Source organism: Poecilia reticulata, chromosome 22, assembly GCF_904066995.2.
Source record: "Poecilia reticulata chromosome 22, P_reticulata-male-v2, whole genome shotgun sequence".
In the NCBI taxonomy this organism is placed as follows: domain Eukaryota; kingdom Metazoa; phylum Chordata; class Actinopteri; order Cyprinodontiformes; family Poeciliidae; genus Poecilia; species Poecilia reticulata.
Window position 1 is genome coordinate 688270 of NC_088851.1, and position 27811 is coordinate 716080.

At 40.1% G+C, this 27811-nt stretch overlaps 1 protein-coding gene across 4 annotated transcripts; it reads left to right on the forward strand.

The window, feature by feature from the left end:
• Positions 1-70: 70 nt before the first annotated feature.
• On the forward strand, positions 71-26133 carry tbpl2 (TATA box binding protein like 2). Of its 4 annotated transcripts, none has more exons than XM_081602927.1 (9): positions 71-276; positions 2822-2921; positions 10828-11053; positions 11914-12001; positions 12088-12179; positions 13363-13530; positions 21822-21916; positions 24485-24578; positions 26012-26133. In XM_081602927.1, the coding sequence occupies exons 1-9, from the start codon at positions 229-231 to the stop codon at positions 26016-26018; spliced, it is 918 nt and encodes a 305-aa protein (XP_081459053.1). In that variant the 5' UTR covers positions 71-228; the 3' UTR covers positions 26019-26133. The 4 variants fall into 4 exon arrangements, with proteins under 4 accessions (XP_081459053.1, XP_081459052.1, XP_008396868.1 ...); XM_081602926.1 differs by having other exon boundaries at positions 78-276; positions 2822-3011; XM_008398643.3 differs by lacking the exon at positions 24485-24578 and having other exon boundaries at positions 88-276; positions 2822-3011.
• Positions 26134-27811: the final 1678 nt, after the last annotated feature.

Below are 27811 nucleotides of genomic sequence, written 5' to 3' on the forward strand. Positions count from 1 at the left end.
TAATGGAAACACTGCAATTGCAAAAAAAATAAAACATTCCCGATGTTAACATAATATAGACAAAAATTTGCACACATTTTGTAAAGGAAACACATCTAAGGACGCACTAACAAGAAGGTGTTGCTGAAAGACAGTGAAAAGGTCTGAGTGCATGATTAGTTACAGCTGGTCAGCTCTGGGGTGCAGAAACAGCCCTGACATCTTAATTAGGCCGTATTGTGGAGGACCATGGATGATCTGGCTTTGGAACGTTACTTTGACGATTCTATCGCAAATGTGAGTATATACAGTAGCCCTGTGCTGGAAAAGTGGATTTAAGCATTTCTACGCTGGTCCTGGACCTGAAATGGGAGGGAAACTTAAGTGTTTTCACAAGCCAATCTTAAACTTAAAACAATGTTTTACTCCATAAGCATTTTGCAGTTTAAAATGCAAAAATAAATAAATAAACCAGTTTAAGATTTAACTACATAGATTTACTGAATGACTGATTTAATGTTGTACTTTAAAAAAATCTAACAGATTTTTAAGCAGTCCTCAACATGATATTGTAGGAGCAAGCATAATGATTTATAATAATTTTTTTGTCTTGTATAATATTTCTGTTGTCTTTTAACCTGAATTTTGTGTTTTTTTCATAACCACTGAGATAAACAGATGACATAATATGTAATGCTTTGTGGAATGAGATTAACATATGGAATTGAAATTCTGAAATAACTTTTCAGTGATATTCAAATGAATAGAGATGCACTTGGCTACAAATTTCTGACATTCTGGGTCCAGATAGATATTTTGCTCAGACATCTAAAAGTTTGGTTTACATCAAGTTGTACAATATTAGTCACTAACCTGGTGTCTAAAATTAATTGCTTGGAAATATTCATAAACAGTAGACCAATAAATATTTCTGTAGTGAGATTGGAAATTGTAGTTGAAAACCCAGGTCAGCTGACAGCTTTGCCTGGGCAAGGAGGTCCAATAAGCGTATTCTTATTGGATCTCCTTCCTCACAGCATTTGGTAACTATTAGAAATGAACTATGGGACTTGCAGACAAAATGGCAATGGCCAACCATCAGGACATTATAATTGATAAGCGACAGAGGACAGCTGCTGTGTTTGATGGTAGGTAGAAGGAACTGTAGTGCCTGTGGTCATTTGGAGCACTTGGGTCAATGATGCCACACTGGAGAAGTGGCTCCAGAGCAGGGGTTCTTAACCTTTTTTGAGGTACTGAACCCACCAGTTTCATATGCGCATTCACTGAACCCTTCTGTAGTGAAAAAATAAATATTTCCCCCGCCCCCAAATTCAAGGCATAGGGGTGACCTAACTAGAGTCTAGTTGGGTCACCCCAAGATAACCAAGTCTTCTTAAAAGGTAGAGTCTCTGAGAACAGTTCTTGAAAATATAGTCAGTGTTTTCAGCAAAGCTGAGCTGACTGTCCCGGAACGACCCATGGTATTTAAAATTTGCCACAGTTTCAACAGGTTGGTCAACGAGAGAAACTGGAACCACTTTAAGGTCTTGTTTAGGTCATTTAATTAGCTCTACATTCTTAAGAGAATGAAAAATGAATAATAAAGACTTTACGGTATTCTGAATTAGTAATGTAATTATATTAGTTGTGTTACCACCCCCACGCCACTAGAGGCAGTAGCAGGCCCGAAAAGATGCGACTAAGGAGCCGATTTAGAAGTACACCGAAGGCTGCAGAATTTGATAAAAACTGAGTTTTGCTGAAGACAAAAGTTCAAATCCATGCTGAGAGTGGAGCTCCTTCAATCAGTGCTCCTCCGCAGCACTGATTGGCTAAGCAATGTAACGTGATCCTCTGATTGGCTAAGCAATGTAACGTGATCCTCTGATTGGCTAAGCAATGTAACATGATCCTCTGATTGGCTAAGCAATGTAACATAATCCTCTGCAGCAAGTGATGGCAAAGCGGGGCGTCATCACGACTTTACACAAGTGTGTCTTTACCTCCGCGGCAGAGGCTCCGCCGAACCCCTGGGGTTTTGTTTGAACCCAGGTTAAGAACCGCTGGTCTAGAGAGACATCATAACCTTCCTGTTGTCCTCGGGTCAAAATGACCAAGATTTGTATGTGTTTTCCCTATACACAGAAAATGAGGACAACAGGAAGGCAGTTTGAAAGAAGTATAATTGAAATGGTTTTATGTAACTTATTTTTCATCACCAACGGCTTATTTTGAAAACAATATTCTTGGCAAGGCAAGGCAACTTTACTTATATAGCAACTTTTAGCTGAAGACAGTTCAAATTGCTTGGACAAAAAAAGTTAACATGCAACTAGAAAAAATTAAATAAAATCAAGCAGATTAAAATTAGACAAAATAAACATTTAGAATTTTAAATATAGTGAATCAATTGAATTAAGAAAAATTTAAGAATAGGCAACTTCAAATCATTTTTTTTTTACCTTGTTTTAAATAAACTCAAGGTTGGGACAGACTTGCAATGAGCAGTACGCTTATTCCAGAGAGCTGGAGTATAAAAACTAAAAGCTGCTTCACCATGTTTAGATCTGACAATCTAAATAATTAGTAGTTTTGACTCTGATCTTAAAGGTCTGACTGGTATGTAAGGCTGAAGACAAGAAATATAGTCTGGGTTTTTATTATGTAGAGCTTTATAAACCTTTAAAGAAATGTTTGATTGTATTCTTTGAACAACTGGCAGCAAATGCAAGGACAATATTCTTGGCCATAATTTGATAGTGTTAGGTCTCTATTCTGGTACCCTCTGCCCCCTGCTGGCAGCCCCACTGTAACCCTTCTTCACTTTGTTTTCCTGCAGGACTCAAGCTACATGGTTGAGGAGGAGCTTGATCTTCAAAGCTCTCTCAAACAATCACATGCATCACACACCAACTCACGGAATTCATCCAACCTATTAGGTGAGACTGAAACAAGTGGCAGGTTGGGTAATGATCTAGACCTCAGCTTCCTACCCGATGACCTCAGCAATCAAAGCTCTAGCAGCACAGGTACTAAAGTTATTATCCAATTAGCTATTCTTTTTTTTTTTGTTCATAAGGGCATGTTAATTCAGGAACAAGTGCTACTTGTACAGTAAATCTTACAACACATCTGTGTCACAAAGATGAAAGAATATTAGCTCAAAAGAAATACTGTGTATCCTGATGAGGAAGGGCTACAGTCTACCTCCTATAGCATTTTCTTATGTGGCCTACAAGAATATAAATGAGCAAGACAAGAAAAATGCAATCCAGATATGAATAGCTAATAAATAAATAAAAAAAACAACTTAAGGATACTTGTAGGTGATAATTTAATAAATAATGAATAGATCTTTAGGCTATTCAGCATATTCTAATAATATAGAATAATATAGAACATTTCTGAAGAAATTTAAAAGAAAACTGCTAAAGCATGCCTGTCGGTTGGAACCCAGCATTCTGATGCAGAAAATGAGCAACAATGCTGAGATGAACAAAAATGTAGTCAACAGCATCCATTCAATATGCTAACATTGGTGTATAAACAAAAATTTGCCAAAATGCTAAAGTTAGCATAAATGCTGTCAGTAGTACATGTGTTGTCAGCCGCATGTTGATTTACATGCACTCAATCCATTCATAGTTAAAATGAATAAGCTTTATGTACAAAGCTTATGTTGAATGAAGGCTTGTTTGTCACCAAAGTAAAGCAGCCTGAACAAACTCTTTGTTCAAAGTGTCCGAACCTCTTGACCCTAACGGGCTGGTCCCAAACAGGTCAACTTTCTGTCTTTTTAAGCTGGTGCCGAGGTGAATACGTCAGCCTCCAACCGCCTGGCAAAGGACCAAATAAATAAAGGATACCTTATTGGGTGTAGAACAATAGGTGCCTCCCATACCTTGCATGGAGCAGGCCCCGAGAAAGAGACCAAGGTGAGAATGGTGTTACTGAGCCGCTGATTGCTGGAAAGATTTTTAGTTATTTCCAGTGAAAAAGAAGATGGTGCCTTGCCAGTAAGGAACACTAAAACATCTAATTAGCTGTAAACTGATTGTAATCTAGTGGAAGTCCAAATATGGCACCTTTGGTGGTGGGTTTATTCTTTTTTTTTTTGTATAAGGAAGGAACCTCCCCTCTCCCCCAAAACTCAAATAAATTAAAAATAAACAAAGAACAGAAAAGTAAAGAGAAAAGGAGATGCACACCCTTTCAAACTGAATAAAACCAACCTATCTCACCATAGCACTTACAAATACTCCTTCCCAAACTTAGGAAAAAACAATGCAAACTCCAAAGGGATTCAGATCCCTAAAACATGGTTTATGGTTTTTACCACAAGAGTAGCAGTCGAGCCTGCAAACTTGGCAACATTTGACAACACGGCAGAACTAATCAAGACTATTCCAGATTAAACTAAGACCCACAAAAGGTTAAGAAAACACAGACCACAGTGCAGATGCCAGTCTATGAGCTAAGAGAGTATGAGCATAATCAAAGCTTGATTTTATTATATACAGTTATATATATTTATATACAGTTTTAGAGTTCACTTCATCCAGACCGAGACCTAGGTTTTGAGGTGGATCGGAGTTCAGTTTTTAAGTCCGTTTTGGAATTCAAATTTGCCTTCTGATCTCCCAAAAAAAATCTAACTTTCTAGACAAATGGATTAGAGTCTGATTCAGGACTCTAATCCTGGGTTGGTGTGAATATGCCCTAAATCTGCTGGGTCCAGACCTGAGCTAAACTCATTTTAAGATGGCCTGTATAGAAAGACTTGCCTGGTTCCTAACAACATCCATCCAGATATTCCACCCTTTTTCCCCCTGTGAATTAACCAGATTGAGCAGCCTGCAGTCAACTAGTTTCATAGAGTGACCGCTAACAGGTGTGCCCTTTCTCTTTGTTACAACGTGCTCTTGTTACTGAACCAGGTTGGTTTTGGTGACTCAGGCGAGTCCCAAAGATGTTGTTTTACATATAGAACTAAAAGCAACTTATCAAACATTTTCCACCTTTTCCTCTCCAGCATCACTGCTATTTTATGACCATCAAAGAACTTTGAGGTGACTCATTGAATGTCCACAACATCTTTTAGATTTTCTTTATGCTAATTATTTTATTAGTAAGGCAATTTTACAAGGGTCAGTACAGCTTAAATCAGTAGCAGAAATAATCAAATAAGTAAAATCAAGCATCTTATCTAACCTATATTTTCGTAATGCCGACAGTGAGAACTAAAAAGGGAACCTTTGCGAGACAGAGTACGGAATTTCGAACCTCAGAACCAGTGTGATGGTGAACATGTCACAGCAGGAGGAGGCTCACAGCTCTGAAGGCAGGTGTCCCTGCAGGTCCAATGAGCTTTCGTCTCTCCATGGATGTTGAGGTTACACAGACCTTGGGTGCTGGCAGGAAGAGTACTGATCTAGTGCTACCTGTCTTGGGTCTTGGAGGGATGATCTCATACTTGTAGCAGTCCTCAGCTTCTTGTCTTGCAGCTCTGGAGCCCCCTTCACCTTGTCTCAAGATCTTTCTGGTCTGTTGAGATGTAAGCGAGTTGACCTCACGGAAGGAAGGCATCAGTTCTTCTTCTTTGCCTTTGGGGGTATCTATTGATAGATATCTATACTCATTTAGATATCTATCTAAATCTATACCTAATGAGAGAAGTGCAATTTGAAGCCACATGTTGCAGGACTGATGGGTTGGTCCCCACTGATGTCACGCTTGTTTTATTGGCTGTCTGCTTGAATAGATGATCTCATATCCATCATTGTCTTAGAGACATTATCACATGATGTCTGTGTTCATGTCCTGGAGTTGCTCAAAGGTCATCCTACATCCGTTGCCTGCACAACTTTATTCTTTCAACGGTTTAAGTTGAAACAATTTGTTTCCAAATCAGCAAACCATGACGCATTGGTCATCTCTGCTCTGTTTTTAGTTCCTCCTTTCAATTACTCAAAATGTTCAGACTTCATTCTTTAAAACTTTTATGCATTGAAATGAGGAATAGTTAAAACTATGTTTATAAATCTGCAAGCTGGAAACTTACTTCCTCTTTTTTCAGGAAGCCTGCTGTTCATGTTTCATGGCTTGGCAACACTTTCTCTGCCTGACTGATTTCTTTTTATTAAATAGAAAAAGAAATGGAATTAAAGCAAAGTTTGCTTGAGATAAAACACACCAACACAACTTGATTGATTTTATTAAGTGTGATTTTACTGTTGGGTCTAGATGTTACTTGTGTGATTAATTTTAAAGGTAACTTCATGTATTGTTGCATTCAAACTAAAATCTCCAGCATTGGGAAATGGGATGAGCTCGGGATTTCTTGACAACATCCGCCAGCAGTTGTGCTACTGATCGCTAACAGCTACTGATCGCTAACAGCTACTGATCGCTAACAGCTACTGATCGCTAACAGCTACTGATCGCTAACAGCTACTGATTGCTAACAGCTACTGATTGCTAACAGCTACTGATTGCTAACAGCTACTGATTGCTAACAGCTACTGATCGCTAACAGCTACTGATTGCTAACAGCTACTGATTGCTAACAGCTACTGATCGCTAACAGCTACTGATTGCTAACAGCTACTTATCTTAGGCAGGATTTTGTTCACCCAACCAAAGACAACATAGTCACGACATTCTGTCTGTCTGTCTACAGACAGTTTTTTAGTGACTCATTCAAGAACATATTTACACGATTCCATAATTTAATGTACACTTAACATTTCCAGATTTGAAGAAAAACATCAAATTTCCTTTAATTTCTTTGATATTTTATTGTAAAGACAATAAACTTTGATAAATCAGTCATTGTAAAACATTAGCTACATAGTTTTATTTTTTTCCGGAAAAATCTTTTTTTTTTTTTTTATTTTTCTACAGTATATGTCAACTCTGCTATGGACAGCATAGACAAAGAGTGAAAAGACCTCTAAAACTAAATAATTTTTATTTCATTACATGAGCTGTCTCAATACACTAATACTTCAGACTGAGATATTTCTCTTAAAAATACACAAAGTGAAAGAATAAAAGTGTGCAATAAAACACAAATGTATTTATATTATACTGGGAACACTGGCCACAGTTTGCTAGTCAAACTGGGAGAATTCCAGTGAGTTCTGAGACATTCTGGTACACAGGCCAAAGCCAAGAATAAAAGAGAAATTATCCAAAAGTGTAATAGAAAATACATATCTGATTCCTTCACATTCAGAAAAAAATATATTTTCAGCTTGTCGGGCCTCTCACCTCGTAGTATCTTTATAACATAGTGTAGCAGACCCTCCCTAAATGAAGGACTGGCTTTACTGATGAACAGTGAGGTTTATTGGATATTAACCCTGAGTTTCACTGTAAGACCTGTGTATATACAGTGGGGCAAAAACGTATTTAGTCAGCCACCAATTGTGCAAGTTCTCCCACTTAAAAAGATGAGAGGCCTGTAATTTTCATCATAGATTTATGATGAAAATTATATATCTCAACTATGAGACAAAAGGAGAAAAAAAAATCCAAAAAATCACATTTTCTGATTTTTAAAGAATTTATTTGCAATATATGGTGGAAAATAAGTATTTGGTCAGCTACAAACAAGCAAGATTTCAGGCTCTCACAGCCGTGTAACTTGTTCTGTAAGAGGCTCCTCTGTCCTCCACTTGTTACCTGAATTAATGGCACCTATTTGAACTCGTTATCAGTATAAAACACACCTGTCCACAACCTCAAACAGTCACACTCTAAACTCCACCATGGCCAAAACTAGAGAGCTGTCAAAGGACACCCGAAACAAAATGATAAACCTGCACCTAGCTGGGAATACTGAATCTGCAATAGGTAAACAGCTTGGTGTAAAGAAATCAACTGTGGGATCAATTATTAGAAAATGGAACAAGACCACTGATAATCTCCCTCGATCTGGGGGTCCACCAAGATCACACCCTGTGGGGTCAAAATGATCACAAGAACGGTGAGCAAAAATCCAGAACCACATGGGGGAACCTAGTGAATGACCTGCAGAGAGCTGGGACCAAAGTAACAAAGGCTACCATCAGTAACACACTACGCCGCCAGGGACTCAAACCTGCAGTGCCAGACGTTCCCCCTGCTTAAGCCAGTACATGTCAAGGCCCGTCTCAAGTTTGCTAGAGAGCATTTGGATGATCCAGAAGATGACTGGGAGAATATCATATGGTCAGATGAAACCAAAGTAGAACTTTTTGGTCAAAACTCTACTCGTCATGTTTGGAGGAGAATGAATGCTGAGTTGCATCCAAAGAACACCATGCCTACTGTGAAGCATGGGGGTGGAAACATCATGCTTTAGGGCTGTTTTTCTGCCAAGGGACCAGGACGACTGATCCGTGTAAAGGAAAGAATGAATGGGGCCATGTATCGTCACATTTTGAGTGAAAACCTCCTTCCATCAACAAGGGCATTGAAGGTGAAACGTGGCTGGGTCTTTCAGCAGGACGATGATCCCAAACACATCACCCGGGTAACGAAGGAGTGGCTTCGTAAGAAGCATTTCAAGGTCCTGGAGTGGCCTAGCCAGTCTCCAGATGTCAACCCCATAGAAAATCTGTGGAGGGAGTTGAAAGTCCGTGTTGTCCAGCGACAGCCCCAGAACATCACAGCTCTAGAGAAGATCTGCATGGAGGAATGGGCCAAAATACCACCAACAGTGTGTGAGAACCTTGTGAAGACTTACAGAAAACGTTTGATCTCTTTCATTGCCAACAAAGGGTATATAACAAAGTATTGAGATGAACTTTTGTTATTGACCAAATACTTATTTTCCACCATATTTTGCAAATAAATTCTTTAAAAATCAGAAAATGTGATTTTCTGGATTTTTTCTCTCCTTTTGTCTCTCATAGTTGAGGTACATCTATGATGAAATTTACAGGCCTCTCTCATCTTTTTAAGTGGGAGAACTTGCACAATTGGTGGCTGACTAAATACTTTTTTGCCCCACTGTATACACACTCAAAATTAGTGTAAGCTACAAAAACACACACTTTCAATCGTAACGTCTGAACCAAAAAATAACGTTCACTGTTATTTTTTGGTGGATAAGCGAAGCTCTTGATCATGTGGTGTTAGTAGTGACTGTAGATCACCTGTTGCTCACCTGGTGACTTTAGTGAGTGGGTGGTGGGGGAGGTCTACTTTTTGCTCACCGCTTTAAGTTTGAATGATTTTTGATTGTTTAAACCTGTGGATCTGTTTTTATGCTGCTTTTGGACACGTTTGTTATCCACTGATGTTCTGCCTTGGATTTTTGATGATCTTGATGAAAATAAAGCCATCTTTTGATCAGCTGGCGTGTCAACAATGATTCCCCTATTCTGCTGCTTGGCGACTTTGACAGTTGCTGATATTCACTACCAAAATATCAACTTATTCAAAAACTATCCATCCATCCATTTCCTTCCGCTTCTCCGGGGTCGGGTCGCGGGGGCAGCAGCTTCAGAAGGGAGGCCCAGACTTCCCTCTCCCCAGCCACTTCTTCCAGCTCCTCCGGGGGAATCCCAAGGTGTTCCCAGGCCAGCCGAGAAACATAGTCCCTCCAGCATGTCCTGGGTCTTCCCAAAAACTATACCCTAGTATTCAAATACAATAATACAAATTCATAATTTCAGCCAATCAGTAATATAAATATTCTTATTTACAAAATAAACACACCTTGTGCCTCTATAAAGGGGGCCCGTTAATAACAAGATACATTTTAACAATTTTGTTGCAACTTGTCTTTTCTGTTAATCTGCCGTTCTATAATATGAACTGTGGCAGTTGTCTTATCAAAATAAAGGCATCAAATCAAAAACTGGAAGTCAATCATGCATTATACAAAATAAAGGCAATAAGTTCTAAAAGGGAATACAACAAATAGAGCTTAATTTGGGGTTATTTACACATAGTTAAATCCCAACACTGTGAAGTTGAGCTGTGAAACAGAAGAATGAAGAACAGCAGCTCCAGCTCTGATCCTGACTGACCTTTCCTCACCAAAAGGATATGGCAGATTGTGGGACACAACCAGTGATTGTTTTTGTTGTTTCTGCAAAATCGAATGTCAATTTACAGCATTTATTTGGTGCACTTGCTCAATTTATCCCTGGGAATTTGGCTCACTTTTCCCTACAGCCAGTTCTTTAGAAAAATGACATCCAGTATTATCACATCTTTAGGTTACTTGGTTTGATACACCGATAGATTTTCAATATGTTTGGACAGTAAAAAAAATAATAAAAAATAAACATATCACATCACCACATGCAACAAATACAGGGACAGTAAAATAGAGGGATGTGCTGAAGTTATGGTCTCATAACAATTGTATACAATTGCCTAAATAAAGGGGGTGTATCATCATCCCTTGTTCAACTTACCCCATTCTCTCCTATAATATTTTACACTTTGCCTATTCAAGTATTAGCTATACTCCTTTGTTCATCGCACAAAATACAACCAAAAATGTCCGAAAACAATTGGATAATAAAAAACTCAAATTACTTTAAAGCCTTAAAAATAGTTTGACTCCAATCATACCATAGAAGCACAGCAAAAAAGCACCTACTTGTGATTTTAAAGCTTCAATCAGTTAAAGCAAAGTTTGATCTGTAGTAAATGCATTTCAATTAACTTGCATTTTTTCTGATAAATGTTGGCAATGACCTGAAAATAACTGCAATGTATAGTCAGATTTCACATTTCAGACTGACTGAAATAACTCCGATATTCTAATTTGTAGGGCACACTTTGTAAAAATAACTGAACTTCAGTTTTTTTTCCTCTAAGGTTTTTTTATTTTTCTTTTAGTCCCAGCCACAGCAGCCACACATCAAAATCCTGAGCTTGATGTTTTGGAGGACAGTGGCATAAATCTAGATAATAGTTTGCATGGTATGGCTGCAGTGAAACGTCAAGTCGCAGTCGATTTGGGATCGAAGAGCAATGCTTCCCCGTTCTGTCCTATGACTCCGATGACCCCGATGACTCCAATGACCCCTGTGACAGAGAAATCGGGAATCATTCCACAACTACAGTAAGTTTAGAAATGCCACTGAAATATGTTCTAAGTACTTTGAGTTTGTACAGTTGGGGATCATATTTTTAGGGTTTGCTGACCCAGTCTGGATATTCAAATGTATAGCAGAGACAAATGTAGATTAGAAGGTAAAAATAAGTTTGTTAGGAACATCAGCTGGTGCACATATGAGGATCAGAACAAGAAATGTTTTTTTTAATATAATCTAATGTGTGTATATATATATATATATATATATATGAGTATAACATAGGCTTTTGGAATTAAAGTATAGCCAATTGCTTCACATCACAAGGTATCCTTAGGTGTGTTATGGCTAAAAATTGATATCTTTCACAATGTGTTTTTGGTTTATATCATAAACTAAAATAATCTGAGTAGAGGACTTTTTCCACTTTATTTTCTTATTATTACTCTTAAGAGAAAAGGAGCAGAATAATGTAAAATTGACTTATTAGCTTTACATCATACATTTTAATGTTATTTTCCCATCAAAAACATATCTGGAGTATATCGCTTTGGTTCTTTCATGTGTATTTGAGAAATCCTTTAATCTCCTGTGGCAACCATTCCATTGCACAAACCAAGAGGGACCTGAAAATGACCCCACAGCTGATCCCACGGAATCAGCCGCTCATATTGTTTGATATTAAATGATATAATCCCATATAGGATATCAGCTTCAAAGAGTAAATCTTTTACATTTTTTAAATGTGTGAAAGGAAAAAGCAATGGATTAAAACATTTAAGTATCCCATTAAAAATATATTGACATTTTTGGTTGTGCAAAGTGTTTAAGCAGTAATTTTTAACTGAATACTTTTCTATTTACTTTTCTATCTCTTTTCTTTGCCCAGAAACATCGTCTCCACTGTAAACCTTGGCTGTCCATTGGATCTAAAATTCATTGCACTGCAAGCCAGAAATGCAGAGTACAATCCAAAGGTACACGGTTGTGATACTCCACCCTTTACTTTCTCATTTTCAGTCTTTATGTATTTAATTTATTAATTTTTACCCACTTTTACCAGCGCTTTGCAGCTGTAATCATGAGGATCCGCGAGCCTCGAACAACAGCACTGATCTTCAGCTCAGGGAAGATGGTCTGTACAGGAGCCAAATGGTCAGTCTCTTCTATTCATCTGGATTATGCTGTTGAATTTTTTTTTCTTAGAATTGGATTTAAAAGTCTTTGACTTTTTTATGTTCCATTTTAAGAGAATTTAAGAAAATGTTTTTATTCTTTTTAGAATATGACCAATTGAAAAGCTGTAAATGTTCCATCAAAGACAGAAGCCCATTAGTATATTATTTTTATTACTTATTTTATTATTATTCCTTTTTTTGAAAAACAGCAGCCCTTGCATCTCAGTGCTGCTCCGGTCTTGCGGCGGCTGCCATTCACAGACTTGTCAACTGGGCTGTGTATTTGGTGAATCTCCAATGAAGTGTATTGAATGTTGATTGCTGAAGGTCTTCCAAATTACCTCCAGTTCAGTTTGAGTCCAGTGGCAAGTTTTTGTTAGGCCGAAAATGGACCTTCCACAAATGAGTTGTTGTCACTTACTGTTTGGAGAAGGATTTGTGATGGCTTCCTCTAAGCTTCTGAACATATCATGCATTATTATCAAAGGAATGCAGATAATGTATGATATGTCTTAATATTATACACAGGAAGATGCTGGAGGAGTTACCCAATAGTTGTCAGTATTTTCACTGAGTGGGTGGGGCTTAAGTACCCACACCAACATGTGTATGGAACGATGCATGTGTGATTTACAGCCAACCTTATGCAAACGTCATAAGGTTTGCATAAGGTGGTTGGAGCACAGCCATTCTGCTGTGCTCCAACCACCAGACATCAAATCAAAAATCAGAAGTCAACCATATATTAAATAAAATAAAATAAAGGCAATAAGGGCAAAAGAGGGGATGCAATAAATAAGGAGCTTAATTTGGGGTTATTTACATCTCCAGGTCTCAAGTAGTTAATGGAATTGTTCAGCCATGGCAGCACAGCAATGGATGGCATGTAAAAGAATAGTCTTTTTGCCCTCCAGCGTTGTGCACATGCTCGACATGTCCAGATATAAACAATAATCTGCAGGGGAGTTGTAAAGCAATTTGGCTTCGCCCACTATTGATTACATAAAAATCTGGGGGACAATTTCTGTCCCCCACATGAAGTTTTAGTATTTAAATATGCTAAGACCTCCAAATAGTTGCATGTAGTGCTGCAACTTTTAGAAAAGGTTTCAAAAGCGGTGTTTAGCTTTAGTCTCTTTTGTGTGTTTGAATAACTGCAGTGAGGAGCAGTCCCGTCTGGCAGCGAGGAAATATGCCCGGGTGGTCCAGAAACTTGGCTTCCCTGCCCGGTTTCTCGACTTTAAGATTCAGAACATGGTGGCCAGCTGCGACGTCTGCTTCCCCATCAGACTTGAAGGACTGGTTCTCACCCACCAACAATTCAGCAGGTACATTTATGAGCTTCCTGTTGTAAACCATCACCAGACTTTTACAGGTTCATTCATACATAATTGGATCTTCCATCCATCCATCCATTTTCTTGACACCCTTGTCCCTCAGTGGGGTCGGGAGGATGGCTGGTGCCTCTCCAGCTAACGTTGGAGATGGGTACCAGCTAACGTTGGTGCCCATCTCCAAGGCACCAGCTAACGTCCAGTTAGCTGGTGCCTTGCCGACAGACTGTCCAGCCGACAGAAACACACACTCACACCTAGGGACAATTTAGACAGACCAATTAACCTGACAGTCATGTTTTTGAACTGTGGGAGGAAACCGGAGTACCTGGAGAAAACCCACCATGCACAGGGAGAACATGGAGACTTCATGCAGAAAGACCGGGGCCGGGAATCGAACCCAGAACCTTCTTGCTGCAAGGCAACAGCTCTACCAACTCCACCACTGTGCAGCCCTAATTGGATCTTTTGAAAATATAAACATGCAATCAACAATAGACCCTGTAAGAGTCCAGCTAAAATCGCACTATCAATCAGCTGAGCAGACTAATTGCTATTAAAGAAAGTCTGATATGTTACAATTGCTGAAATAGAAGAGTGGACAGCAGAAAGCTGGTGCCAAGTTTATTTCTCAGACAAACTTGGATAACACTTTATTTGAAGGGGGGTGAATAAGACTGACATGACACTTTCATAAACATGACATAACACCTGTTATGAACATGAATAAGCCTTCATGAATATTTATGACTGTTGTCATAAAGCATCATTCGGTAAATTATGACACTTTTAATACAAAGTTGACATTATTCTAAATGTCTTTATGACAACTTGACATTAACCAAGAAATCATTACTGTTTAAACTTTACCTTTAATAACATAAAGTTACCTAATTTTTAAAGTGCAATCAGTAATACTTTTATAACATATCAGTATGACAGTGTCATGTCAGTCTTATCCACTTCCGCCCACTTCAAATAAAGTGTTACCTAAACTTGACACCGCTCCCCATACCAAGAGCATGGGGAGACGTACAATAGGTCCTGTGTGGTACCAAGAGTGAAACTTTCTGACACAATTGATGTGCAAGATTGAATCTTTCCAAAGGCAGTTAGTTTCCCTGAAATTTTGCCCAGGAACACTTCCATGGATCAGCTATATGAAAACATTGAGAGTACCTTCTTTCAACAACTGATGAACAATCAGGTGATCATCCAAGCAAGATGAAGTACTGTGTTACAAGGAATACATGATTCAATGTTTCAACGAGAAGCAAAACACAAAAAACTGCAGTGGGCTTTGGTCTCTCTTGTGTGTTTGAACGACTGCAGTGAGGAGCAGTCCCGTCTGGCAGCAAGGAAAGAAGCACTACGAGAATGAATAAAGGCTTACCATTGTTCAGGATTTCTTTCTCAAGTTTATATCCAGCATGTTGGAGAGAATCCCCACTGATGAGAAAAGACTGAATATGAACTCTGCACATTCATATCTACAAGAACACTATAAAAAAAACATGTCTAAAGTTGCATGTGCTGTTTATGCACAGAGTTGTTGCTGTAGACAGAGAGTGGGAGGGTAATTTGCTTGAAGGATGTTTCAGGAACAAGAAGTGTAGAAATGTTCTGTCTTTAGCGCAGTGCAAGAGCCGGAGTGGACCACAACGAAGGACCTAATCTGGACCCTGGACATTTCTGAACAACACTTTGTCATTTGTACCAGCAGAACTAACGAAGGCTCTAACAGGTGATCGCTATCTTAACTAGCTAAAAATAAATGCTGTGCTACCGCTGAAACAGGCAGAGCCGGACACTCTTTGAGATGCTAACAGGAGCTATACTGCCTGCGGTACTGACATCACCAATCCGACCGGACCCATGGAGGTCTGTTGTCGGTGGTAAAGTCCAGTGTCGCTGTTTCCATCACCACACCAGACTCTATACAGCAGAGTTGATGCCGAACCGGAGACAGATGCTGGGAGAAATGTCAGACGAGCTATTGGTACTGGAAATGATATTGGAGCTAGAATACCGGTACTGAATGTGAAACCACTACAACACCGAACGAAGTATTGATACGGCAAAAACCAGACACAGAGCTATAGAAGTTTTTAACAGATAACACAGTTCGACCAGAGGTAAGTGTCATTCATTGTTTCATTTACAAAACTGAAAACAGAAGCAGCTCCTACGGCCAACTCTGTCCTCTTCCTCTGTTTGGTCCTCCTCCTCCTCATTTCTTATTTCTAGGCTCCGATCTATTTCAGTGCGTTCCGGTTCAAATTAAAAAGGCCTAATGTTACTCATCACTGTTTTGGCTGGAGGAGCTAGGCAGTTGGACTGTTAAACGTCATTTACCCATAATGCATTGCAGCGTGAACAACATGGTGACATTCCTGTCAAAATATTTTATTAAAATTTATAAAAACTAAATAACGTACAGTATTATTACTGTATTGTTTTTATATCCAAGATAAATATTTCCAAAATATTGAACTTGAACTGCTCCTTTAAGACAGTCACCTTTGAGATCAATCAGTTCCAATTACAGCTCCTGAGGTGCCGTTTCAGGGTCTTGTGTGAAGGGAGATGAGACTAGCTGCCAATTTCAGTGCGGTAGACGACCGTTCTTTTGTTGACTGGTTGTTGGCATAATTAGCATGCTTTGTGGAAAAGTGGCTGCTGATGTTGTATTCTTTAAAAACGGCAACCGTTTATTGACAGACGAGGCATACAGCTTTTGACCGAACTTCAGTGGAAAAAGTATTTAGTTGTCCATTCCCTATTGAACACTCGACACTCACTGTCAACTTTCCTTCTCATTGGCCCACTCATTGTTGCAGAGTTCACAGCAGCACCAGAGTAATAACAAAGAAGTCCGAGCTCCACAAAATCAAATCATGTATCACGGCACCTAAAGCGCCCCCTGGTGGAGCTACAGATATTACAGGACTAGACCAAATGAATGAGTCATGATTATGATGAGATTTGATTTGGGCAATTCTGTACCAATTTTTGGCGGGCCAGATTAAAAAGACCAACAGGCCGGATGTGGCCCGGGGGCCGTGGTCAGCCCATCCCTGCCTTAAGCCAATCAAACATTCCTCCATGCTTCTTTGGAACTCTGCTGGGGCAGCACTCAAACCGAAGGGGATTCTGATCCACTGGTACAGACCCCATGGTGTTATGAAAGCAGTTAAGTGCTGACTTTTCTCATCCAGAAACCCTTGATAGTACGCCTTCCCCTGATCTAATAGAGAATCAGGAGCTGCCAGTTAGAGAATTAAGCATGTCTTAGATTCGGGGAATAGGGTGGGACAGATTTTCTGTTTAATTCCCGGTAGTCACGGCACAACCTCAGAGCCCCATCTTTCATTCTCACACACGCCACTGGTGATGCATATGGAGAATGTGACTGAGTTGTCCAGCCTCTATTCAGTAGATCTTAAAGACATTCTTTAACTTCCTGATGTAATAGCTTGGGAACTGACATATTTGTTTTTTTCACTGGAGTGGTGTCATGCAGAGTGATGTGAAGTTTCAGAGAGGGAATTAAACCCGTCATCTTTATCATGTGCAATGCATGACACTCTTCTCTCAGTATCTGTCTCAGTCGTTCTTTGGCTTTCCGTTAAGTAACTGAGATCAACTGGAGGATCCCACAGTGTTGGCTTCTGCTTTTTTGCTTTGTTGTTGCTAATCAGAGACTGTGTTGCACCTGGCTTTGTGCTGGGTGAAGTGACATATTTTTGTTGTTCACCATCAGTGATGTTCAACAGTTGTGAACATCACACAGTTGCCGTAAAGACAGTATAAGCTGTCTTTACTGCTTCTAGGTGCCCTAGGACTGCACAGGAGCCTGGTTTAATGGTGGGACTGAGGCCCTGATTACATGACAATTTCTGGTGAAAATTGAAGAGTTTTGTTGCGTTTATAGTGACCAATGCCGTTGTCTTGTAGACGGAATAAACGGATCTTTTCCCTAGCTCATGTATAGTATGACACAAAACATAACTGCTTCCTACAATCCATAGAAGAAGAAAGTACAGACAATGCCGGTGTTACTACGATTCGTATTTCCCCATCAGATATGGTTCCTCCAGCGTCTCCTCGCTGCTCTGCACCGCCTGGGAGGTAAAATACGGACGCGCTTGTTCAGCGCTCTTAAGAACTTCGGACACTGTGAAAGCTGTGGAAACAAAGATTGTAATTCGAATGTCTTCATGTAAATGGGTTAATAGAAATAAAACAAAAATTCCATTTTCGTTGTATCATTGTCATGTAAACGGGGCTTGAATGTGTGGTGTTGGGCTACTGAGGGTCCCGGTCCAGCAGCCCTGTCCAGTTTCCCTGCTGGCAGCAGCCTCTGGCGAGGTGTCCTCCTTGACCACGCGTATAACAGTGTGTGCACATTTCCCCTGACTGTCCTTTTTGGCAGATGGACAACCTCTTGGTCTGCTGTAGCTGCGTGTGGTGGGCTCTCTCTGTCTGATGTTTCTTGGTAACCTGCACTGTTTCCAACACCAGTTTCTTTAGTTCTAGCATTTCAGCCTTCAGTCCTTCGATGAGTTTAGCACCTGCTTCCTGTTCTGTGTTCCAATTTTTCTTGGCTCCTCTCAGTACATCTTTGGTTATTATTGTGTCCCCTGTCTCACCTCTGGTTGCAGCTTCTTCCATGGAAACTCATGCAAACTCATACATGCATCCTTCAGTTCTCAGATAATTTATTTTTGGGAACCTACTCACTGCACCTTTTTTCAGTTTTTTCTGTCTTTCTTACTCCAAGTTCACTTCACTCACTCCAAGTTACTCCAAGCTTCACTCACCCGCTCAATTAGGACCTCATCTGATACGGAAGGGGTTACTCAGGTAAGGTTTTAGTTGGAGTTTTACTGCATTGCTTAGCAGTCCTGTGAATGAAGAAATTTCCTTCATCAGTTCTGGGCAGAATTGTTCGCTTTCATCCTCTTTGGATTTCCAGAGCATTTTTTCTAAAATGGAAAAAATGCTCTGGAACTTCCACTGAACTTCCTATTTCTAAATAGGAAGCTATGTGTGGATTCTTTTGGATCTTGTGAAACGTTAATCAGCTGATGAAGGAGGTCAGAGGAAGAGTCAACTTTAAAATGGCTTCTTAGGATAGTTTTCAGAATAGACGGTGTCAGTCCTCTTTTGATTTCCTCTCTCAGAAGGAGCCCTGGGCTTATGGCATGTATGACTGCTTCCAGGATCTCAGTCTCTGAATATCCTTTCCTCTGCCCAGATTCAATTTGGTTGATAAGGCTCATATAGGACAATTTATCCTTCTGACCAGCTTCTCCAATCTGCCCACGATCTGAAACTCCCGCCTGAGGGTCACTTCTGGTATTTGAGGTGATGGAGCACAGTGTGGTTCAGTCTCCTGCACCGTCATGCTCAGTTTCTTCCTAAAATCCCAATTTTCTCCTCTATACGCTATTAGGCTTTATGTTCCTCCAGCAATTCCTTGTATTTGACTTTAAGCGAGTTTAATTCACCTTCGTCAGCTTGTGTCTTTTCTGGTGTTCTGGGATCCTCCAGACTTCTCTAACATCAGCACCGTTCTGCTCACTTTGTCTTGAAGCTGCTCCGTTAGTTTCTCCTCCGGCTTAGGTTTGGCTTGTTTGGACTAATTACTTTTACTTTAAATTTCTTCTGGCTCACCAAAAAATGTAACGGTAGTAAGCAATCAAGCGAGTTTTTGTGATTCAGTCTGCAACATTTTAATTTAATAATTGTTACAAAGTAACTCCGTTAGCAGTACCGCTATACAGCCGTTGGAAAAAGACAGAAAAAACATCAGTTTCACAACCATCGTCTCCTAGCAACAGCGGAGTGATACTGACCCCCTCCGCAACCACGTCAAACTACGACACAAGTAATTTACCTCAACATGGTCTATGTGCCAGAATGGCAGAAAACTACTTGCCCTGCGACAGACTGGCGACCTGTCCAGGGTGACTCCGCCTCTCGCCCGGAACGTTAGCCGGAGATAGGCACCAACACCTCCTGACCCCATTAAGGACAAGGGTGTAAAGAAAATGGATGGATGGATGGATGGCAGAAAACTACCAGTTGGAGGCAGTGTGAGCTTAACACAGGCAATGCCACATCATTAAGGCAAAGGGATTCCCAACCAAATATTGAAGACTGACGCATCATGTTTAAAAACAATATTTTAATTTCTTTTTTTCTGCAAAAACTGAGAAGTAGTTTGGACTGATTTCTTCATAGTATTCAAATTTTTTGAATTCCTGTTTTTGTAAGTTTTATGAGCTGGAAGCCCAAATTATGTAACAAACAAATATTTGAGATTGCTTAAACTGTGGGCCCTGAATCTATAACCTGTGAACGTTTAACATTCTGAATGGAATTAAGGGAATTAAACAACTTTTCCATGCTATTCTGTATTTTTGGTAAGGGTCTGTATATAATTTGATATGTCAAGAGTATCTAAACAAATCACAACCTGAAGGGACATGCTCAGAGAAAACCACACACCATGAGAAACGCAAATTGGATCTGTAAACCTACAATTTTCAACCTCATTTCTTTTTGTTTTCTTAACAAGGATGTAGATTTTCTTTTACTCATTAAATCTAAAAAAACCACGGCATAAGTTGGACCTGGACCTGGAGGGTGCATGGGAGTTCACCCAACTGGTCTACATGTGCTTTGTGGACTTGGAGAAGGCGTTCGACCGTGTGCCTCGGGGAGCCCTGTTGGGGCTTCTCTGGAAGTATGGGTTACCGAGCCCTTTGTTACGGCTGTTAGGTCCCTGTAGGTGTCAGTCCAGTCCGCATTGCTGGCAGTAAGTTGGGCTCGTTTCCGGTGAGAGTTGGACTCCGCCAAGGCTGCCCTTTGTCACCAATTCTGTTCATTACATTCATGGACAGAATTTCTAGGTGCAGCCGAGGTGTTGAGGGGATCCGTTTTGGTGGCCTTAGGATCGCATCTCTGCTTTTTGCGGGTGATATGGCCCTACTGGCTGCATCAAGTCATGATCTGCAGCTCTCGCTGGAGCGGTTCGCAGTAGAGTGCGAAGCGACTTGGATGAGGATCAGTGCCTCCATATCCGAGGCCATGGTCTGGTCTTGAGCCGGAAAAGGTAGAGTATTTTCTCCGGGTCACGTGGAGGAGTTTAAGTATCTTGAAATCTTGTTCACGAATGAGGGAAGAAATGAGCGGGAGATCGACAGGCGGGTTGGCACAGTGTCTGCCGTGAAGCGGGCGTTCTACTGGTCCATCGTGGTGAAGAGAGAGCCGAGTCAAAAAGTGAAGCTCTCAATTTATCGGTCGATCTACATTCCTACACTCATCTATGGTCATGATCTTTGGGTCATGACCGAAAGAACGAGATCACGGATAGAAGCGGCCAAAATGGGTTTTCTCTGTAGGTTGTTTGGACTATCCCTTAGAGATAGGGTGAGAATCTCGATCATCCAGGAGGGTCAGGATGCCTCCTGGACGCCTCCCTGGTGAGGTGTTCTGGGCATGTCCCACTGGGAGGAGGCCCCGGGGAAGACCCAGGACACGCTGGAGGATCTATGTCTCTCGACTGGCCTGGAAACGCCTTGGTCTTTCCCGGAAGAGCTGGAACAAGTGGCTGGGGAGAGGAAAGTCTGGGCCTCCCTTTGTAAGCTGCTTACCCCCGCGACCTGACCCCAGATAAGCAGAAGAAAATGGATGGATGGATGGATGGATGGATGTCCGTCCATCCATCCATCCATCCATCCATCCATCCATCCATCCATAACCCTAACACTAGGGTTAGGGATGTATTAGGACCTTAATATCATACAAAATGTTAAACCAACATATTTTAACAAGTTTACTGCTTCCATTATTAGAGTACCCTCTGAGTAAGCAGTGTAAATTCTCCCAGCTTTTAACATATTCCAGTTCCATTTTGTCCATTCCGCCCCTCAATTTTGAGGGGCAAATACAGAGAAATGTTTGAGGAGTAAATCAACCTTCTTCTGTGACTGTCTCACCCACTACACATAAATCTTGCAGAATAGATTTGGGAGAGAACCTAGTACTCTGAAAAAGATTGTCAAACGTCCTTCTGTCTGCATGTTTCAACCTTGGGAAATATTAACAGAATTTTTTTGTCTCACTGAATAAATGTTCTTTTTCTCATTAATTCTTGTATTTTCCTAAAATGTTGTCCCCTGAGTTTCTCATTAGGAAACCTTAAATGTGGTATTGGTTAATTATCTTACTCATTGGTCTTACTCTAATAGACTGTGTGAATGATGTCTTCCCAGTTATGAGCCTGAGTTATTCCCAGGACTCATCTACCGGATGGTGAAACCTCGTATCGTCCTGCTCATCTTTGTATCTGGGAAGGTGGTTCTGACTGGTAATTAAATCTGCATACATTGCTACAGTATTTTCGCTAATGTTTATGTGATATTTTGTGAGCTCCAAATGCTGTTGGCTGAATCTTTCTTTGTCAGTTGAGGTTTTGCAGTAACGTCTATTTACAGCTGCTCACCTCCAGCCCAGATACCATCAGCGGTGTGAACCACCTGGTAGTAATGTTAGGTTAAGGTGAAGCACAGGGCGAATCAGATATGAGGATATCTGATTCTGACCAACAGCAGTGGGACTGACTCAAGCTGCCTGTAGTGAACTTGGCATTTAATCCAGCACTGGGGCAGCCTGTCAGTTTTCTCTGCAGCCAAACCATGTCTGTGTTTGGGGGTGAGGAAGGTTTTTTTCCTGCTATTGTGAGGACAGATATGAAAAAAAAAAATAGAAACGGTTTTTCTAATTTTTACATTACACCTGTGGTTTTATTCACAAACAAGTGTGTGTTGGAAAAAAGATGTATTGTAATTTTGTGTGTCATAGACTTAAATGTAAGAGTGAAAATAAAACCACTCATGTTAGCACAACATTTTATTCAATATTTTACATCTATTACATCACAACAATCAGTCGGTCTTGTAAATTTGTAAAGTTTTAGCCTTGACTGGGCAGCCTAAGCCCCTTTTCCACCGGCTCAACTTCAGCAGCTCAGCTCGGCTCCGCTCTCCTTTGGAGTGACCAGTTTTCCACCGGCTAGGCTCAGTAGCAGGGTGCCGCCTCCTGGCAGTGGGAGGTATTGCGTCCTGCCTCCAGGCGCCATGTGCTACTTTGTTACTATATATGTGACCTAATACGAGTTGTCGTTTTTTGAGACAAAAGAAGAAGAGAGAGCTGAGCTATTTTTTTAATAGCCTGATTGTGATTTTTCTGAGATTTCAAGAAAATGGTTGGTGGGAGGAATACTGCGATGTGTGAGGAGGAAAGCAGGTGGCAATTTTTGCTTGTATCTGCTTAACAACCCTGGTTGCAACAACCAGATTTGTTATTCTTCTGTGAAGCCAATTCATTTATTTGTTATTGACTTTTGCTCTATGAAGTTTATGTATTCATTGTAGATGGTATTTTTCTTATAGATGATCATGTTGCTTTATGTGTCTCCTTATTTCTGTAATTCCTCCTATAATTGATGGATCAATATAGGTACTATTTATAATGTATAAAGGTCTTTTTTATGTCATTTAATTAAATGAAAAACACTTATGAAAAAATATAGTGTTTTATTAGAGAATTTATCATTTACAGTGCCAGTAATGCCAGAACTACTAGTAAATAATAAAGACTTTATGGTATTCTCATTTAGTGTTGTAGTTATGTTAGTTTACCTCCCCCACGCCACCAGAGGCGGAAGTAGAGCCGGAAAGATGCAACTAAGAAGCAGATTTAGAAGTACACAGAAAGCTACAGAATTTGTTAAAAAATTTTGAGCTGCGCTGAAGTAAATAAAAGATAGAAGTTCAAATACATGTTGAGAGTGAAACTCCTTCCTAAAGTTGAAGATATATCACAGATTTCAAAAGAAAATAAAAAAGGGAGACAGTGGATATTATATTATAAGCTGCGTCTGAGTCGGTGTTCACCGTGGGGCTCAGGTTTTCCATTTTCTCCGCTATGTTGACAAAAACAACTCATTCCTCACTGCTTTGAGTTGCCACTGAATATTGAAATCCGATACAAAGAAAAGCATCTAATTGTTCCACTGCTTGCTTGTAGTTTCCATCACTTACGTGGTGCAGCAAGTTTGAAATGTTGCACTGTTCCTTTTTCTTCTCTCTTTGCTATGTCTGACCACGCCCACGGCCAATCAGTGAACAGGAGCGAAGTTTGGGTCACCCTCAAAAGCAGGGCCAGCCTGTCTGGCCGGGACCTAAAAAATAGGGCCAGCCTCGAGGGGGAAAAAAAGAAAAAGCCGGTGGAAACTCTCTGAAAGCGAGCCGAATAAAGCTGAGCTGAGCCGGTGGAAAAGGGGCACTACATACAACGTGCTCATCAGGAGAGAGTGCCAGCCTTCTCCAGCTCTCGTCATTATAGAGGTTTGGATCCCTGAAATCATAGGGTGAGGTGCGTTCACACTGCAGCCTGAAATGACTCAATTCCAATTTTTTGTCTAATCTGATTTATTTTGCCGGGCCGTTCACACTGCCACACATCAGTCACACCTCACCTCAAGTTCTGCAGTCTCAACGGGCAAACGACCTGAAAGTGTCCCGCAATGCGCAGTAGAGGGTGAAATAGCGTCAGTGTTCTCGGTGTTCTGCCAACCGCCGTAAAAAGAAGTGCTCAGTGTTTGCGGAAGCAGCATATTAACAACTTAATCCTCATATAGTCCATCATGGTTGTTGTTTTTCTTCCCGCTTGCGCGTATCAGGATGCAGAATAGTGAGATTTGTTGAGAATCAGTGACGTTCAGCTCGAATTAATGTGACCTGAACATTAGGACGCATTTGAATCGGATACTTGTTGGATATGGGTCGTATGACGTCAAAAAAATCGGAATTGGGTCACTTTAGGCTGCAGTGTGAACGCACCTTATTCTGCTTCCCATTCGGGTCCCTTCTAGGTCTGGGCCAGGGCCCCACCACCCTCCCAGGGTTCCCTGAAGCTTCGCCCCTACATAGTTGGTGTTTGTACCGAGCTGTCATGACAGTTGCTAGGTCAGTTGTTAGTGGTTGCTATGATGACATAAACAAGCCAGAAGCTTGGAGTCAACTCTTTCCTCGCTCTATTCATCTTTTACACAATATACATACATTGCTCAAGACAGAATAAGATAAGATATCCCTTTATTAATCCCGCAGTGGGGAAATTTGCATTGTTACAGCAGTACAGAGGACAGAGCAGAACCAATGTAAAAATCTATATACACAAAAAAATACAAGTGAATATAGAAATATTGAAATGGCTTAGTATGAAATATAAAAAATAAGTAAATTCCAGGTGTATATGTTAAGGTAAGCAGATAAGTGATATTAAACATAGATAAAACGTAAATAATAAATGAAATGGTATTTATTTACTAATTTAGCGACTAAGAGTTTCGAAAAAAAAACAAATAATTAAAAAAAAACTCTTTAGCGACTAAGAGTTTTGAAAATAAAAAAAGTCACTAGAGGAGACTGAAAAATCAATAAACAGCGACAAAGTGAATAAGTCGACTAGTTCTTCTTTTGTCCTGATCACACCCCCACCCATCCCTCTGCTCATCTCCTCACTCAGCCGTGTCTCTGCCATGGGCAGGGTTTAGCTTTCAGAGGTTACTTACAGTTTATGGCTGTTGATTTTTTTTATTTTTTTTAATCAGTTTTATGGGTTTTCTATTAATATCTATCTATCCATCTAGATTGTTCCTATTATGATAGAGAAATATCTGTCAATCCTATATCTACACAGATACATAGCCACACAGGTACACCCACTAGAAGGAATCAAACGCACCCAGTACAGCACTTGCATTCTATTGACTGAGAGGTTGCTAGGCGACAATACTTTTCTGCTCCAAGCGTGAGCAGAAAATGTTTTACAAGCAAGCAAGATAAATGTTGTTCATCTTTGTCGTGACTGCCGCACAGTTTCACAGCAGGTAAAAAGTAGAAACTTTCAGGCTGTTAATTTTTATAGACGTCAACTTGTGCCTAAAATATGGCACCACGCATTTTTTTTTTAAGATGTGCAAATTATTCAAGATTGACTTCTGGTATGGTTAGACTTTATTAAAATACACCTCACATGACCAAAGAAAATGGCAGAGAATAATGGTGCTGGAAGGTGATTGGTGCATGAACTAAAATACATTTTCAAATTTGATTTCAGACGGAATATGATGAACTAGTTCATGAAAACTTAGTTCAGAATACATAGTTTGTGATCTATGAACAAAATGAATTTGTTTTAACCTGATTGTTTTGAATATAGAACTAGTTCTTGCTAAGGTTGATGTTCTCACACAACCCTGCTGTGAACGAGACAATTCTTGACCTACCAAGAATTTCTGCACGTCAAGCATTGACGTACAAATTTTTTTAAAAGTTGATTTGACTTTGTTACAGAACCTTATTTATATATTTTTATTTGTGAATTTAATTTTCAGGAGCTAAAGAACGTGCAGAGATCTACGAAGCCTTTGAGAACATTTATCCCATCCTGAAGGGCTTTAGAAAGCAGTGACAGCATTTTTGTTCTTGTGTGATTAAAATGACGTGTTTAATGGTATGTGGATATGTTAAATTCAGTGTCACACCATTTCTTTAGTTGAAAAACAGGTCAATTTGTCTTAGAGCTTGTTGACTTCCCTTGAACAAAATAAATATTTTTTTTCAAATGTTGACCTACATAATTTTTTAGGGGCGGGGTCAGGGGGCTGAAAGGGACTAGAAATCAAGCAATTGAAGCATTTGAGTTTGATTTCAGTTTTTCCTGTGTAACCTGTCAGTGTCCTTTGGCAAGACACTGAAGTCCAAGTTGCCTATGGGTACAGTATTCTTAGTGCTTCACCTTCCCCTCATTTTATTTTATTTCATTCAAAATTATACACACAAATACACCATTATGACAATGTGGAAGTAAGTTGAGTGTTTTGCAACTTTATAGGAAACCCTCTTTATGCTAAAATCATTTTGTTGTGGTACTCAAAACCATAAATTGCCATGGTTTGAGATTTAGGAAATTATAGACTACCTATTACAATTCAAGGGGAGGTGGTGGAGTACATGGACAACATCGAATTCCTGGGCATCCACACAGGTGCGCGGTATAGGGGGGAAAGTGATGACAATTCTAGGGGTCCTGACCAACAGGGGGCCCTCCACAATTTAATTATTTATTTTTTGTTCATAGAAATAAAAATAAAAAATCGGGACCCTGTCAATTACAAAATTAATCATATTGTATTTTCAAAGTTTGTTTTTAGCAGTAAAAATGTAATGTTCCCACTTCTAGATCAAAACACACACATCCATATTTGCCCTGAACCCCCTATATGCGTTAAATGGTTCGTTCCTGCTTGGAGCACTTGAGAGTGACGCTGTTAGCAGCAGTCAGTGGAAGATACGAACGATTGTGGCAGTTACTATGCTGCTAGGAAAGTTATAAAATCAGGTTTTCAAAAAAAAAAAAAAAAAATACAGAGGGAGAGAAAAAGGTAAGAGTGTTAATTTATAACCCAGTTTTTCTCCAAGAGAGGTGAGTAGACTGAGATTATCAACCATTTAGAATAATAGCTTAGCTACAAACTACTGTTTGCCTCCTTTTCACTAGCATTTAATGAATTACGGAAAGAAATTACCAACATATTCAGATATTTAACTAGTCCCTTGTACCTTTGACCACGTCCCTCCTGACCTGTTCTCTCCTGAGTGAAACTTAAGCTGCAGTTTGTCACTTTTATATAAATATTTTTTTCACATTTTTTTTAAAACTGTCATTATGTTGTGACAGTATGGTATGAGAGGTAATCTGTGAAAAATCTATTTCCTCTGCCTTCTCCCAGTGCTAGAAACAACCAATCAGTTGCAGGCAGTGGCGCAAAAAGTGGGTATGCAACGCATAGGGGCGCAGCACCAGAGGGGGCGCCAAAACCCCGTCTGGAGGGGCCGCGCTGATGAAGTTTTCCCATACACTTACGCCTTACGCTCCTTCACCTCGCGCACATAACGAGGTAAATGTACCTCGTTATGTGCGTTATTACCCTTCACGTATCGTCGCCTCGGGGGGGTAGTTGAGCTTCGCTCCTTCACTCTGACGTTCCTTCGCTGGGGGGGTGACGCCGATCTATGTTTTCGCATCCACCTGAATAATGTGTAGTTGCGCCACTGGTTGCAGGAGAGTTTTAGTGCTGTCAATCACAATCTCATGTGGTGCTGCTCATCCTTCCTCCCCCTCGATTTGTGCA